The 14,541-nt window shown below is 39.2% G+C and overlaps 1 protein-coding gene across 6 annotated transcripts in view; it reads left to right on the top strand.

The window, feature by feature from the left end:
- LOC132392730 (diacylglycerol kinase beta) overlaps positions 1-14,541 on the top strand; it is a 521,872-nt gene that overhangs the window by 250,085 nt on the left and 257,246 nt on the right. For 4 of the 6 annotated variants that reach the window (XM_059967021.1, XM_059967020.1, XM_059967019.1 and 1 more), the window contains 4 exons: positions 526-645; positions 7,932-8,049; positions 10,512-10,600; positions 12,636-12,752. In XM_059967021.1, coding sequence (XP_059823004.1) covers positions 526-645; positions 7,932-8,049; positions 10,512-10,600; positions 12,636-12,752 — 444 coding nt within the window. Of the gene's footprint in view, positions 1-525; positions 646-6,409; positions 6,549-6,837; positions 6,974-7,931; positions 8,050-10,511; positions 10,601-12,635; positions 12,753-14,541 lie in introns of those variants that run through there. The other 2 variants (XM_059967024.1, XM_059967025.1) reach the window with 2 other exon arrangements.

Genomic DNA, 14,541 nt, shown 5'->3' with positions numbered 1-14,541 from the left:
CCACATTTCACCCACATTTCCACCTAGGAGCATACCATCAATCACTTTCCCAACTGTTCTGTTCATGATCGGCTTTTATTTTTGCTCCTTTGATAAATATCTGGAAAATGATGTGTTCCATTTTACATAAATTTATAAATACTGCAATGGAAGATAAAGGGAAGTGTGTTTATTTTATTTATATAGTTCCATTTGATATCAGAGAATGTATACAATATACAATATGAAATTTTTATTCTTCGCAGACATCCACAAAAGCAGAGGAGTGCCCCAAAGAATGAGTGACATTAAAAAGGTAGAACCCCCAAAGCCCCCTACTCCCCCTCCTACGCACAAGCAACAGCAAAGCATCGACCCTCTCCCTCCCCCCAGTTACTTCAGCAAATAAGCATCAGCACCCTAACCCACCAAGCAAGCAATAGCAAAGCCACCAAGACAGACCAGCATCTATCTGCACTAGAACATTCATTCAAAATGTAAGAAAATTGTCTTGTTAAATTCTGTTTTTTCATATGTTGCACATAGATACTAATGGAAATGATGGAGGAAATTGACTATGATCATGATGGTACAGTTACACTTGAAGAGTGGATAAGAGGAGGGATAACCACCATTCCATTACTGGTCCTCCTTGGCATGGAGACGGTAAGTATAGGGCTGTAAGCAATCATTACTGAAAATTACAGAGCTCTTCAGAAGAAGCATTTTAAACATTGAGTCATGTTTTTAACCGCCTGAGCTGCTTCCTTCATAACAACTTGCAGTACTGAATAATCATCTTACCTGACTGTGCTGAATTTACACCAGTAATTGTAATGCATTTACAATAAAAATGTTAATGGGTCAATGAAGGAACTCCACTGTTTATATAAATACAGTTAAGTAATTTTCTTAAAATCGAAGAGATGGTGAGAATGTGAGGAGTGACTAAAGCATTGGTAAGTGCCACAGCTCATGCCCTGATGAGAAAGCCACAATATCTGAGACACAGTATTCTAATTTATTCTTGCCACCTGCGTCATTCATACAGAACTATAATCCCTTGATTAATGTGTGATAGTGAACTTTTCTGCAGATGTGAAAGCATTCCACAGAGTGTTAATAATTGTACTGGTAATGCTGCGGATTACCAGTGAATTCAGTGAAAATGAACTCAGAAAGTACCCATGTTACCAGATCCAGTTCTCCTTTTGGAAATGGCCTCTGTACAGAGGTTCTAAAACATGAAAGATTGTCACGGTGTTGTCCCCACCATACCACGTCACTGCCTAATGCATTCTCAGGATTCAATCTCTAAATGATTTACATGACATTTTTTTAAAAGGCACAATAAAAGTAATTGGTAGTCATGTAATTTGCTTTAGAGCGTGGCACATAATGTTTTATTGGTTAACAGAATAAATCATGATATCTTAGCAATGAGATCTGCAATAGTCTTATAAAACCAAAACCCTCAAAACTTAAAAAAAGCAGATTTACAAGACTTTTGGAGATTTTGTTCTCTTTATATTGGTTTTAAACTTACATAATGTTTAAATCTTCATGCCATTTTTTTCTTTAATGACTTCTAATCTAGTGTGTAAATGATTTACGGGAGCTTTCAGAGTTCACTTCTGAGGCAAGTCTTCAGAATCAAGGATAACTTGCTACATTCTGTTTATATTTTGAGGTGACTAATGAGACTATCATTGGAACTACAGTCTCTTGGATGGGTCATGAGGTTACTGACAAGGCAGCTGGCTGATCAGTTTGTAAGGCACTCCTGGTGCTTAAAAGGGTTTCAGAGTGTTCCAAATGCATGCTCTCAGCTTTCCTAATATATGCCACTTCTTCACTTTGAATGGTTTTTGTTCAAGGATAACAGGAACCAATTATGGGGCATTTCTTCAGGAAGGCTGTGAGCATTTTTCTCCACCTGGTTACCTTTCCCCTTTGACAGAGTTTAATGTAACTATTTTAAGAGTCTAGAAATAATATACACTCACCTTGTGACTGGCATTCCTTTGCTACATTTAATAGGGAAATTACTTCATCAATGTAAAAATTACACTTTTTCTGATCACAGCATTCAAAGTAGTATATTTACTGACACATGGTGATTTTGTTTTAGCATAGTGGCAAACCACCTACTTGTCAAACATTGGCATCAATTTGTCATTTGTTCAAAATGGTTTAAAATAATATTGCATTCAGTTTACTGTTAGTCAACGTAAATTGATCTTCAGCTAAAGCAGATTGACATCAATGCTTTCCTAATGTTAATTGGATTAACCTCCCCCTCCTAATAATTGACTCAAATGTTATTAAGGAAGTGTTATCACTATGTTAAAATTTGCAAAGTAATATTATTGCAGCTGAAGTGATTTTAACACATTCTTCATCATTTATCACTGAGCACTGTGTTGGGATGAACATTGCTGATGGTTATACTTTATCAGTTATACTTTTCTGATGAATAGTGTAACACTGTCACTCGAAGGATCACATGAGGCTCATGTGTATATCTCAAGCCTCTTGAGCAAGGGGATTGTGAGTTTAAGACCCACTTTAACCAAGATGTTGTAGTGAGGGAGTGCTGACTGCTGCCTTTCACATGAAATGGTAGTTAAGTAAGGCTCACAGCTACTCTCTCATTATTTCACCCTACTATCGTGGCCAAAATTTATCCCTAAACTAAAGTTGATAAAGCAAAGTGTCTGGTTGTCATTTTGCTATATTGATGGGACCTAGTAATCTGTGAAAAATTAAGATGCATCTTGTTTCATGCAAATTGGCTGCTGTATTTCTAATGTTACAATCTCGGTTAAAAAATGTATATGATTGGTTATAAAATAATTCTACCTGAAAAATGAAAAAAAATGCCCTTCTTCCTTTGCTATATACAATAACTGAGGAATTACAGAACTGGAATTCTTGTTAAGATGCCTATCTCTGTCATACTTTTCATTGACTGGAAGGCCTCCACCATTGCTATAAACCTACTTCTATTGGGAAAAAGATGTATCTTTGTTGAGTTTTGTTATAATTCCTTTTAATGTTAGTCACAGCACTATTTTCACAACATGAAGTGCTGACAAATTTATTTTATACAGTAATATTAACTTCCCATTAAAACTTGTAGCTAAAATGTAAAACTAAATTGTTATTTGTGTACACTATTCTACCAGATATAAATCAAATGCTTGATGTGCATTTAATATTTAATGAAAATAAACTGATCTCTAATGTCTGAAATGACTGCTTTTTTATTCAAGGAAAGGGGCAATGTAATGATTCCAGCAATTGCAGGACAAATGGTGGGGAGATTTATTGAGATAGTAGCCATGCAGAATTAAAAGGCAAGGTCCAACTTAATTTTGTTAAAACAGAACTAATTCAACTAATTTAATTGAATTTTTGACAAGGCTCTGCAACAACACAGAGGATCTGGTTTATTTTTATTAATGCCATATTAAAAGCTAGTTTGTAAAATTGAAACCAGTGGAAGAAAAGGGGCATGAAATCTAAAGTTCAAAGTGAGTTTATTATCAAAGTATATATATATATATATATATATGTCACCATATACAATCCTAAGATTCATTTTCTTGTGGGCATACCCAGTGAATTCTCAGAATAATAACCATAGCAGAATCAATGAAAAACTGCACCAACTTGGGCTTTTAGTTAGTGTGCAGGTACAAAGAGAAAGAAGAAATAACAATAAATCTAGAACAAGAAATGAAGAGTCCTTGAAAGTGAGTCCATAGGTTGTGGGAACATTTAAGTGATGGAGCATGTGAAGTTAAGTGAAGTTATCCCCTCTTGTTCAAAAGCCTGGTGATTGATGAGAAGTAACTGTCCTGAGGCTCCTGTGCCACCTTCCTGATAGAAGAAGCGAAGAGAGAGCATGTCCTGGGTGGTGGGGGTCCCTGATGATGGATGCTGCTTTCCTGCGACACCATTTCAGGTTCATGTGTTCAGTGCTGAGGAGGGCTTCACCCTAGATGGACTGGGCCATATCCATTACTTTTTCTATGATTTTCTGTTCAAAGGCAGTGATGTTTCAATACCAGGCTATGATGCAGCCAGTGGACATACTCTCCACCACACATCTAAGTTTGTCAAAGTTTTAGATGTCATGCCAAATCTTCATGAACTCCTAAGGAAATAGAGGTGCTACCATGATTTCTTCATAATTGTACTATGTGCTGGGCCCAGAACCGGTCCTCCAAAATAATAACACTGAAGAATTTAAAGTTGCCAACGCTCTCCTACTCTGATCCTCCAGTGAGGACTGGCTCATGGATTGCATTGTGGGGCGCCTGGGTGCGACTCAAGTAGCAGCAGTACTCTCAATGGATACGATTAAATATTTCTGTTTCAGCCTGATACAGCTGAAAAGCACGACTGTTTCCAAGGTCGTTGCAGACAACAAAGATGTCTTCATGCATTTAAGCGATGGAAACAGCTCTGATTGTGGTTGGAAACGCCCATGTAGGATACCTCGGAGGAAGTGCAGGTGCAGAGTGGGGTTACAAGTGTGTTTAAGGAAATAGGGTTTTAAACTCCCTATACCGACTATCGTGGTGGCAAATGTGTAGTCTCTGGTGAATAAAATCGATGATCTCACAGCTAAAGTGTTGATTCAGAGGGACATTAGGACCACGTGTGTCCTTTATTTCAAGGAATCCTGGTTAACCCCTTCTGTACCGGATGCAGTGATTCAGATTGACGGGTTTACTATACACCGTCAGGATAGATCTATAGAGTCTCTCAAAAGCAGAGGTGGAGAAGTATGCCTCATGATCAACTCTTCTTGGTGCACAAATCAGTGCTATCCCAATACTGCTTAGTAGATCTGGAATATCTAGCAGTTAAGTACCATCCTTTTTACCGACCATGGGAGTTCTCCAGAGTCATTTTGGTAGCAGTTTACATTCCACCTCAGGCCAAAGTCAAGTAGGTTTTAGATGATCTGAGCAGTGGGATCAACATGCAAGAAACAGCACACCCTAATGCCTTTACCATTGTTTTGGGAGATTTTAACCAGGCCAGTCTGGGAAAAAAAATCACTAAGCAATTACCATCAACAGATCACTTGCAATACCAGAGAAAAGAACGTACTGGACTATTACTACACTATCATCAAGAATGCCTACCGTGCTATTCCACGCTCTCACTTCAGGAAGTCTGATCACCTGGCTGTACTTCTACTCCCTGAGTACAAGCAAAGACTGAAGGCTACAGCACCAGCAAAGAGGATCAAGAAGGTATGGGCAGGGGAAGCACAGAATTGCCTACAAGACTGCTTTGAATCGTTGGACTGGACTGTATTCAGGGATACATCTTTGAACCTGGATGAGTATGCTGCAGTTGTTACTGACTTCATTTAAACCAGTGCGGATGAGTGTGTGCCTGCAAAGACTTACTGTACATTCCCAAAGCAAAAGCCGTGGATGAACCAAGAGGTGCATCGTCTGTTGAAGGCTAGATCTGTGGCATTCAATTCTGTCAACCCAGGCCTGTACCAGAAAACCATGTATGATTTGTGGATTGGCTATTTCAAAGGTGAAGAGACAATTTTGAACTAGGTTGGAGGCGACATCGAATGCACGGCAACTCTGGCAAGACATTACTTCCTACAAAGCAAAACCTAATAGCATGAATGGCAGCGATGCTTCACTACCAGATGAACTCAACGCCTTCTATGCCCGCTTTGAAATGGAGAACACAACTACAGCTGTGAAGATTCCTGCTGCACCTGATGACCCTGCGATCTCTGTCTCAGAGGCCGATGTTAGACTGTCTTTAAAGAGAGTGAACCCTCGCAAGGCAGAAGATCCAGATGGAGTACCTGGTAAGGCTCTGAAAACCTGTGTCAACCAACTGGTGGGAGTATTCAAGGACGTTTTCAACCTCTCACTGCTAAGGGCGGAAGTTCCCACTTGCTTCAAAAATTATACCCGTGCCTAAGAAGAATAATGTGAGCTGCCTTATGACTCATTGACAGTGATGAAATGCTTAGAGAGGTTGGTCATGACTAGACTGAACTCCAGCATTTCTGTCTTTTGCATGTTTTTTAATCTGTTCAATATGTGTATAATGTAAATGATTTATTTATTATTTTTTTAAATTTTATTTATTTTTTTCTCTTCTATATTATGTATTGCATTGAACTGCTGCTGCTGTTAAGTTAACAAATTTCATGTCACATGCCGGTAATAATAAACCTGATTCTGATCCCTGGTTTCCTTCTGAAGTCAATGATCTTGGTCTTGCTAACAATGATTAAAGAGGTTGTTGTTATGGCACCAGTTAGCCAGATTTTCAATCTCCTTCAAATATGTTGATTTGTCACACCACCTTTGATTTGGCCAACAACAGTGGTGTCATTGGCAAACTTAAATATATACGGCATTGAAGTTGTGTTTAGTCATAAGTGTGAAGCAATTAGAGCTGGGCACTAAGCATACAGCCATGTGTATATCGTGGAGGAGATGTTGCTGCCAGTCTCAACTGACTGGGGTCTACGAGTGAGGAAATCCAGGATCCAATTGCACAAGGAGGTATTGAGGTCAAGGGCTTGGAACGTTTGATTAGTTTTAAGGGGATGATGGTACTGAATGCTGAGTTGTAGTCGATTAAAATGACTATGATGTATGCATCTTTGCTATCCAGATGTTCTGGTGATTAGTTAAAAAGGAGATGGAAAACAGGCTTGTGGTGACTGGCTGTTTTCCCAGATTAGAATGAACTACATAGTGGAGGCTCCCGGGATTCAGTGCTCATAGCGCTGCAGTGGTGTCTGGAATTCCCTGAGTGCCAAGCCGGGCACACTTGCTGCTTTCCCCAACTGCTAGGTCTGGACCTGTGTGGACTTTCAAGCAGCAACTAAGCCAGCTGATCTGCAAAGGACTGTGGAACACAGGGTTTCCCACTGCAACAGGCAAGCTTGGGCAAGTCCTCAGAAAGCAAAGGAATGCTTTTACAGGTAGTTGTGCAGACTTCTAAGCTGAACCACCTTTTATGTTTGTGAATGGCAAAAAAAATTCACTAGCATTCAAAAATGTTAATAATCACTTTATCAGGCCATCTGGGTTGAACTGGTGCAGGTTCAGTGCTCAGTTTAACTGCTGAAGAAATGTTGGAAAGTTGGTGCTTCACTTCTGGACTCATTGAGGAGTCCAGCGCCAGACGCCAGTTGGCAAATCCTGATGGGCATTTTTTTTATACATATATAAAGAAAGTTTGGGACTTAGGAATCCATGCGTGTTTGTTGCAGGATTTCCTGGAAAATGAAATTTTAATGCGAAATAGATACTGGTCCTGAAAATAAAGAATTTTATTCAAAAATAATTTGCAGTTGATGAGAATGTATGCAATCTCTGAAATATTAAGTCTAGACCTGCTTCAATTCAAACATCGTATCCAAATGTTGCTATACCTTAGGGAAGGGTATGAAGGCTGAGAATGCAGAAAGATTTACCAGAGTGGTAACGTGTATAGAAGATGGAGAAGGTAGGATTGTTTTTCTTAGAGCAGGGAAGGCAAGGAGGTTTGATAGATGGGCATCAAATCATAGCTCAGATGAAGGAGATACCGAGATGCTGTTTCCAGTGTTGATAGGGTTAATGGTCATGGAGTGAAGATATAGTGCGTTTGGTAAACAAAGTGGTGATGAGGAAGAACCTTATGCAGTGAGTGACCATGATTTGGAATGAGGTACCCGATTCATGATGGAGAATCATATAGATGCGTGGAATAACAAAAAGGATTTGGTCTGTCTGGGATTTTTTATTTTGTTCAGAAGGTGGTATTGCCTGTTATCTCAGTTGTGATTTACTATTTTATGAATAAATGATATACATGAGGATTAATTAAAGAATGTCTCATTTCAATTGTATACTTCAATCCATTGTGTTTAATTTTGTATTATTGCCTTACTGCAGAACGTGAAGGATGATGGCCAACATGCTTGGCGATTAAAACACTTCAACAAGCCTGCCTATTGCAACTTCTGCCTGACAATCCTATTGGGTGTTAGAAAACAAGGCCTTTGTTGTTCTTGTAAGTAAATACATGACTACAAATGCAATTAAATGAAGAGTCTGTGTTTCAACCTTCCTTTTTGATCTTTCTGTAGATATTTATGCAGTTCTCTGATATAATGTTCAGAATTTTCAGTTCTCATTTTACTTATGCATTTTCAGATATCTTAAATTCTTTTAATTAAAACTATCTGAAAATGTAAAAATAACTATTTTAATTTAATGCTCAGGACACTACTGGCAAGGTCAGCATTTATTAGCCCAGCCTAATTGCCCCTGAGAAGGTAGTGGTGAGCTGCCACCCTGAACCACCAGTCACTCTGTGAAGGTATCCCATAATGCTCTTGGGCAAGGGACCCCAGGAATAAAACAGAAAGGACCAGCAACACATTTCCAAATTGGGGATGGTGCGTGATCTAGGGAACCGGAGGAGGTGGTGTTCCCAAGTGCTTACTGCTGTCTTCCTCAGTGATATGGGTCATAGGTTTGAGAACTGGGCAAATTACCACAGTGGATTTTGCAGAAAATAGTCACTGAGGCAAATATGCACCAGCCAGGAATTGGAACAAATGCGCAGAGTGCTGGATGCCATGCCATTGGGTAGCCTACTTTGGCCTGGACAGCATCAATCTTCTTGAGAGTTGATGCACTCTTCCAAGCAAGGGGAGAGTATTATATCACTCTGCTAACTTGTGCCTTGTGGGTGGTGGACTGGCCTTTGAGTGTCAGGAGATTTAATTATTTTCTTAAAGTACTTAGCAATACAGCATAGTAACTGGCCTTTCCCACCCAACAAGCCCACTCTGCCCAATTACACCCTTGTGACCAATTAACCGACCAATGAATCCGTGCCTCTTTGGAACGTGGGAGGAAACAGAGGATCTGGGGGAAACTTGTGCAGTCATAGGGACAAATAACAGAATCCTTACAGGCAGCAGCAGGGATTGAACCCCGATTGCTAATCGCTGTAAAGCGATGCGCTAAGAGCTGCATTACCATGCCACCTCACACCGCAGGACCAGACTAGTTTTCTCCCAGCACAAAGGCTTTCTTGATAAGGTCAGCTGCTGCTGAGGGCCAATACTTAATAAACTGATCACTTCAAATGATCACAGTGTTTATTTCTCTCTCCGTATTCCCTGGCAATATGTTCAATGGAGATGCTGCATTAATTAGTTGCAAAATTATCTTTAACTACCCACAAACAGTAAAAAAAATTCTGAGAGCCCACATAGAGTAAATACACTTACCAATCTCCTGTCTCCCCTCTGAACAGCTCAATATTATAGCATTCCAAAGCTCTTTTGAAAATGTCATGCTTTGAAATCCTAGAATGTGATAACAAATTGTAGTATCAGAATTTTATTTTAAGAAGTGTTACTTAAATGTAATATTATTTATATAATTGTAAGTTATGATAAGCTTGTAATAATGAAAAGGATGTAAATTATTTTTGAATGGGAAATATACCATATATGTTGTTAGAAGATAAATGGATGAGGCATTCAAAGAAAGCAGCTTATGGGACTGTTAACAGCACATACTTCTTTAGCAGCTGTATTTATATAGATAAATGCTCTTGTTGAATGCTAAATTCCACAAGTTAGATGAGAGCTCATGTTTAATGCCTCTTGGTTTGGGATATTTAAAAAGGAATTTGTAACTGTAATTTAGAAATAAATCACTATGAGCTTGTTGAATTACAAGGAAAATCCAAGGTCCTGTTGCTGTTACACAGTGTAAATCACCGTGTTTGCACATACATTTTTATGCAGGAAGACCAGCTTTTGACATTTCCAGAAAAGTGAAAAGAATCTGAATTTCTGCAAGATGAATAAGTGGTGTGCATTTGCCTCCCCCCCCCCCATTTAATAAATTGACTCAGTCATGGTGTGGCAAGCTTATTTTACTCTACCAGATGGAGACAGAGGAGAGAACATGTTATACCGTTTTTTTTTGCAGAGTTACTTAGTTAAATTTGATGAGATATGTGGACAGATAAATGAATGTTTAGTTCTTAGAAGTCGAGAGGTCTCATTACATAAGTGAACTGTTATGATAAATACCCTAAGGATCTATAGCTTTAAAAAACTCCAAAATGCAAGTATTTTAAGAAATCTATGAACCAGGATTTGAAATTAAGAAGGCAATATCCAGTCTTTTTTTTGCAAATCTGAATTGAGGAAATCATCATTTTTGGAGTTTCCCAATTTTTTACGTCTTGTAGAAGCTATTAAGCCAGTTATTGAAAGATTGCATGAATTAAATACAAATGTAGATGCAGTTTACTTTGGTAATTGAAACTAGATTTGTTTAAAATAATCTGAGTGTCCTTAAACAAGTTAAGCGGAGGTGAAAAGATACACAATTTCAGATTAATCACATTAAATAATTTTTTAGTAAATAGAGTGGTCTGTAATCTTATCATTAGAGAAGTGCATAAAGGACAACTGCTTTGACGTTCCTCCAATTTGTTTTCAGTTTGCAAATACACAGTCCATGAAAGATGTGTCTCCAAAGATATTGCATCATGTATAAGCACATATGTAAAATCCAAGAGAAATACTAATGTAAGTATGCTTTTTTCTGTGCATTCACAGTGCATGTAGAATTTGTGAATTTTTTTATGTCCAGGTACCAGAAATCTGAAAAATGAGTGCTCAGTGATGCCTTGTTCAAAGTGTATGTTTCTTGGAACAAATAAGTTAGCGGCTTTGAGAAAACCTTTGAGCAAAGTTCCCCACACAAACTTCAAGCTCCAAAAATCTGGACCTCGTGACTGTTAACTTTTTACACTGATTTATAAAAAAGTATTTATTTCCAAATGTCCGGTACTTATGCTGCCTATTTGAGAGATGTTTAATGTGAATACTTATGTAAAGAAAGTTTGGGACAAGATTTGTAAAACCTTGACCAGATTGTTATAAAGGCTCCCTTTGTACGTGCAGGTTTTTGCCTTGTCTGGAACTTATTCAGTAGGACCACTGCTGCTATGTCAGAATGCAGCCCCAATCTGACACAGTGGTGTATGTTTGCTGAACAGGCTGTAGGACCTTTAACAAAGGTCCATGCAAGGTAGAGCTATTAAACAAGTACTTTGTGCCTATCTTTGCAGAAGGTACAGTGGACCTCCCAGAAATAGTGAATGACTACAAGTCAAGGGTGTATAAAGAGCTGAAAGAAAGCGGCATCATTAAAAAGAATTAACATTGCAGAAACTAAAGCAAATGAAAGGTGATGTGACCCTGGGAACTGTTAATCTGCATCACAAGGTTTTCAAGTAGATGCTGACAGAGAAGGTGGACTTCTATTAAAAGAGCACGTAGAAAATGAGATTGCTTCACCAGATTGATTCCTTGGTGGCAGCATTGTTGTACAAGGAGAGGTTAAGCAGTCTACTTGATGCTCTTAAATTTATAATGATAAGAGAAGTTCTCATTGAAATGTACAAAATTCATTTTTGAAATGACAGGGTGTGGTCTCTTGAACCAAAGGTCAGAGTCTGTCATTCAGATCTGAGATGAATATAACTACCTTGAGGATAGCAAATCTTTAGAGGTTCAGTTGCTGAGTACTTCCCAGAAAGGCAGGTAGGTTTTGAGAGGTAGAAGGAATTGAGGACAATGGAATTAGTGCAGGAAAGTGGAGTATCCTATCTGGCTGCATCATTGTGTGGTGCAGAAGCTGTAAGACATCGGACCGCTGGACCCTGCAGAGGACAGTAAAAATTGCTAAGAGGATCACCAGGGTTTCCCTTTCCATCTCCCCACCCCCATTTGTAATATTTGCCAGAAGCATTGTAGATGAAAGGCCCAGTGATCCCTACAACCCATCCCACAATCTCTTTGACTCACTACCATCAGGAAGGAGGTACAGGAACATCAGAACTGGGACTGTCAGACTGGGTTACAGCTTCTCCCCTCAGGCTCTGTGACTAATGAACCTTGCCACTACTGAGGGCTTGTCAGTAGGACTGCAAGTTGCTTACAGTTTACTGTTAACCTGTGCAGTTCACTACATGTATTTTGAATTACATTTTGTTAACTTATTTGTGGTAATATTTTGTTTTATGTGCTGATATGTGCTTTATGAGTGCACTGTGGTCTGAAGGAACATTGTGTCATTTGGCTGTATATATGTGCAGTCAGATGACAATAAACTTCAACTGAAATACTGAATGGTGGAGTAAGCATGAGGTCCTCGGTACCTCTCATGCCAGAAGTGAAACACCCATCAAATTTGAAAACCTGTTCAAGAAGCCCAGCTATAAGTTTGATGTTGTGACCTCTCTCTATCCCTTTGTACTCTTGCAGATTGATTAGTAAAAATTTTACGCACCTCAGAGTTTAAACTTAACCTGAACCCCGAGTGTAATTGTTATGACTGACTTTTGAGAAGATGGTAATTTTGCAGATTACTTTTGAACACATAGTCATTCTGAAAAGATTGCCCTTTTCATATCAGTGAAGTAATTTAATTTGTTGAGTTAATTTAGACTGAGATTGGCTTGCAAGTTTTATAGCATATTCTATGACTTTTTGATTAAATTGCATAAAGATTTTTTTAAAACATTTTGTGCGTTTTCCGTTTTCCCTTCCTATCAAGGTTATGCAGCATGTTTGGGTGGAAGGAAACTCACAAACCAAATGTGATAAATGCCATAAAAGCATTAAATGTTACCAGGGTCTCACGGGTCTCCACTGTGTTTGGTGCCAAATTACTGTAAGTACTGAACAAAACAATATCCTTATTTTGAAAACAATAAATGATAATTTTTTTGCAGAAACACAACAGGATTGACTGAGCACTAGAGGGCAATCTAGTTTCTAGCTGCATCCTGTCTTAAATCCAGCTCTGAGTGAGAGGCTACATTCTCCAAAATGCAATTGCAAACAAGAATGCTGATGACTAAAGGTGTATTTGTTCTTTGTAATTTTTGCACAAAATACAAATATTACAGAGAGAAGTAAGGAGGAGGAAAATAGGTTAATCATGTGTTAGATTAAAGCTACAACTTGCAAGATATCGAGTAAATAAAATAAATATTATGATGCTCAGAACTCTGCCATTTGATGTTAGATGTTATGTATATGAGTTAATTTTCAATGTAAAGATGTCGATATGCTGCTGGAAGTCAGTTTCTCAGTTGAATGTTGTCTGAGATAAGCACCATTTGCAAGGCACTTCTACAGTGCTCCTGCTGCTGCCTCTGTTTCTAACAATAAAATAATAAATCTGTCATATGAGCATTGGCCTCCCTTCAGATAGGTCGTAATGGAATGATGCGGGCCTTAAAGAAAGAAGTGTGTGAATACCGTTTCATTGTCAAATCATCCTGAATAGACTGTTCCTTTGGTGAAAATAAAACAGGATTTGTAACTGCGAAACACATGGTACAGGATTTCCTGAATTGTAGGAAATTGTGATGGAAGTTATGATTGGAACCCAGCTCAATTATTGGACGATCCAGCACCGTATTTCCAAGGCCAACTGTTTCACCTAAAGTTATTACATTGTCAACAATAATTCATGATGGATGAACGCCATTGAGATCAATGCTGTGTTTCATGTTCAAAATACGGTTTTATCAATTCTTCCCTTGCTTGCATCTGCTCCATTTCCCACACATCTGCCCTCAGCATACCCTCATGCTGTCATGACAGGGATAGGGTTCCCTTATCCTTACCTTCCTCTACTGCCATGGGCCTTCGTATCCAGCACATCGTTCTGTGTAATTTTCGCTATTTCCAACGGGATCTACCACTAACCACATGTTTTCTTTCGCTCCCCCCCCCCACCCCACTGCTTTCCTTAGGGATTACACATGACTACCTTGTCCACTCATCCCTCCCTAGTGATCTTCTTCCTGATACTTTCCCCTGTACTGCGCCATCACCATTCAGGAGCCCAAAAAGATTTTCCTGGTGAGGAAACAATTGTCAGACAAAACTTTAGGGGCTCAGCAGGTCAGGCAGCATCTTTACAAATGAATAAACTGTTGACGTTTTGGGCCCAGGCCCTTCATCAGGACTGGAATGGAAGGGAGAAGATGCTAAAATAAGAAGGTGTGGTGAGGGGAATCATGACAATCTAGAAGATGATAGGTGAAGCCAAGTGGGTGGGGGAGGAGGGATGAAGTAAGAAGCTGGGAGGTGATGGGCGGAAAGGCAAAGGGCGGAGAAGAATGAATTTGTTCAGTGAGGAGAGTAGTCCATGGGAGGAAGGGAAGTGGGGGGGCACCAGGGAGAGGTGATAGACAGGTGAGAAGTGGTGAGGTCAGCATGAGGAATTGAAGAAGTTGGAGAGGGGGGAAGAAAGTCCCAGAAGTTGGAAATATCAATGTTCACGCCATCAGGTTGGAGGCTACCTAGACGAAACATGAGGCGTTGCTCCAACCTGAGGGTGGCCTCATCACGGCAGAAGTGGAGGCCATGGACAGTCATGTCAGAAAGGGAATGGGTTAGGAATTAAAATGGTTGGCCACTGAGGAACTCTGCTTTTTGCTGTTAGA

Source organism: Hypanus sabinus, chromosome 4, assembly GCF_030144855.1.
Source record: "Hypanus sabinus isolate sHypSab1 chromosome 4, sHypSab1.hap1, whole genome shotgun sequence".
NCBI classification, from domain to species: Eukaryota; Metazoa; Chordata; class Chondrichthyes; order Myliobatiformes; family Dasyatidae; genus Hypanus; species Hypanus sabinus.
The sequence above is the reverse complement of the archived record's forward strand: the minus strand, read 5'-3'. Positions and strand labels throughout refer to the sequence as shown.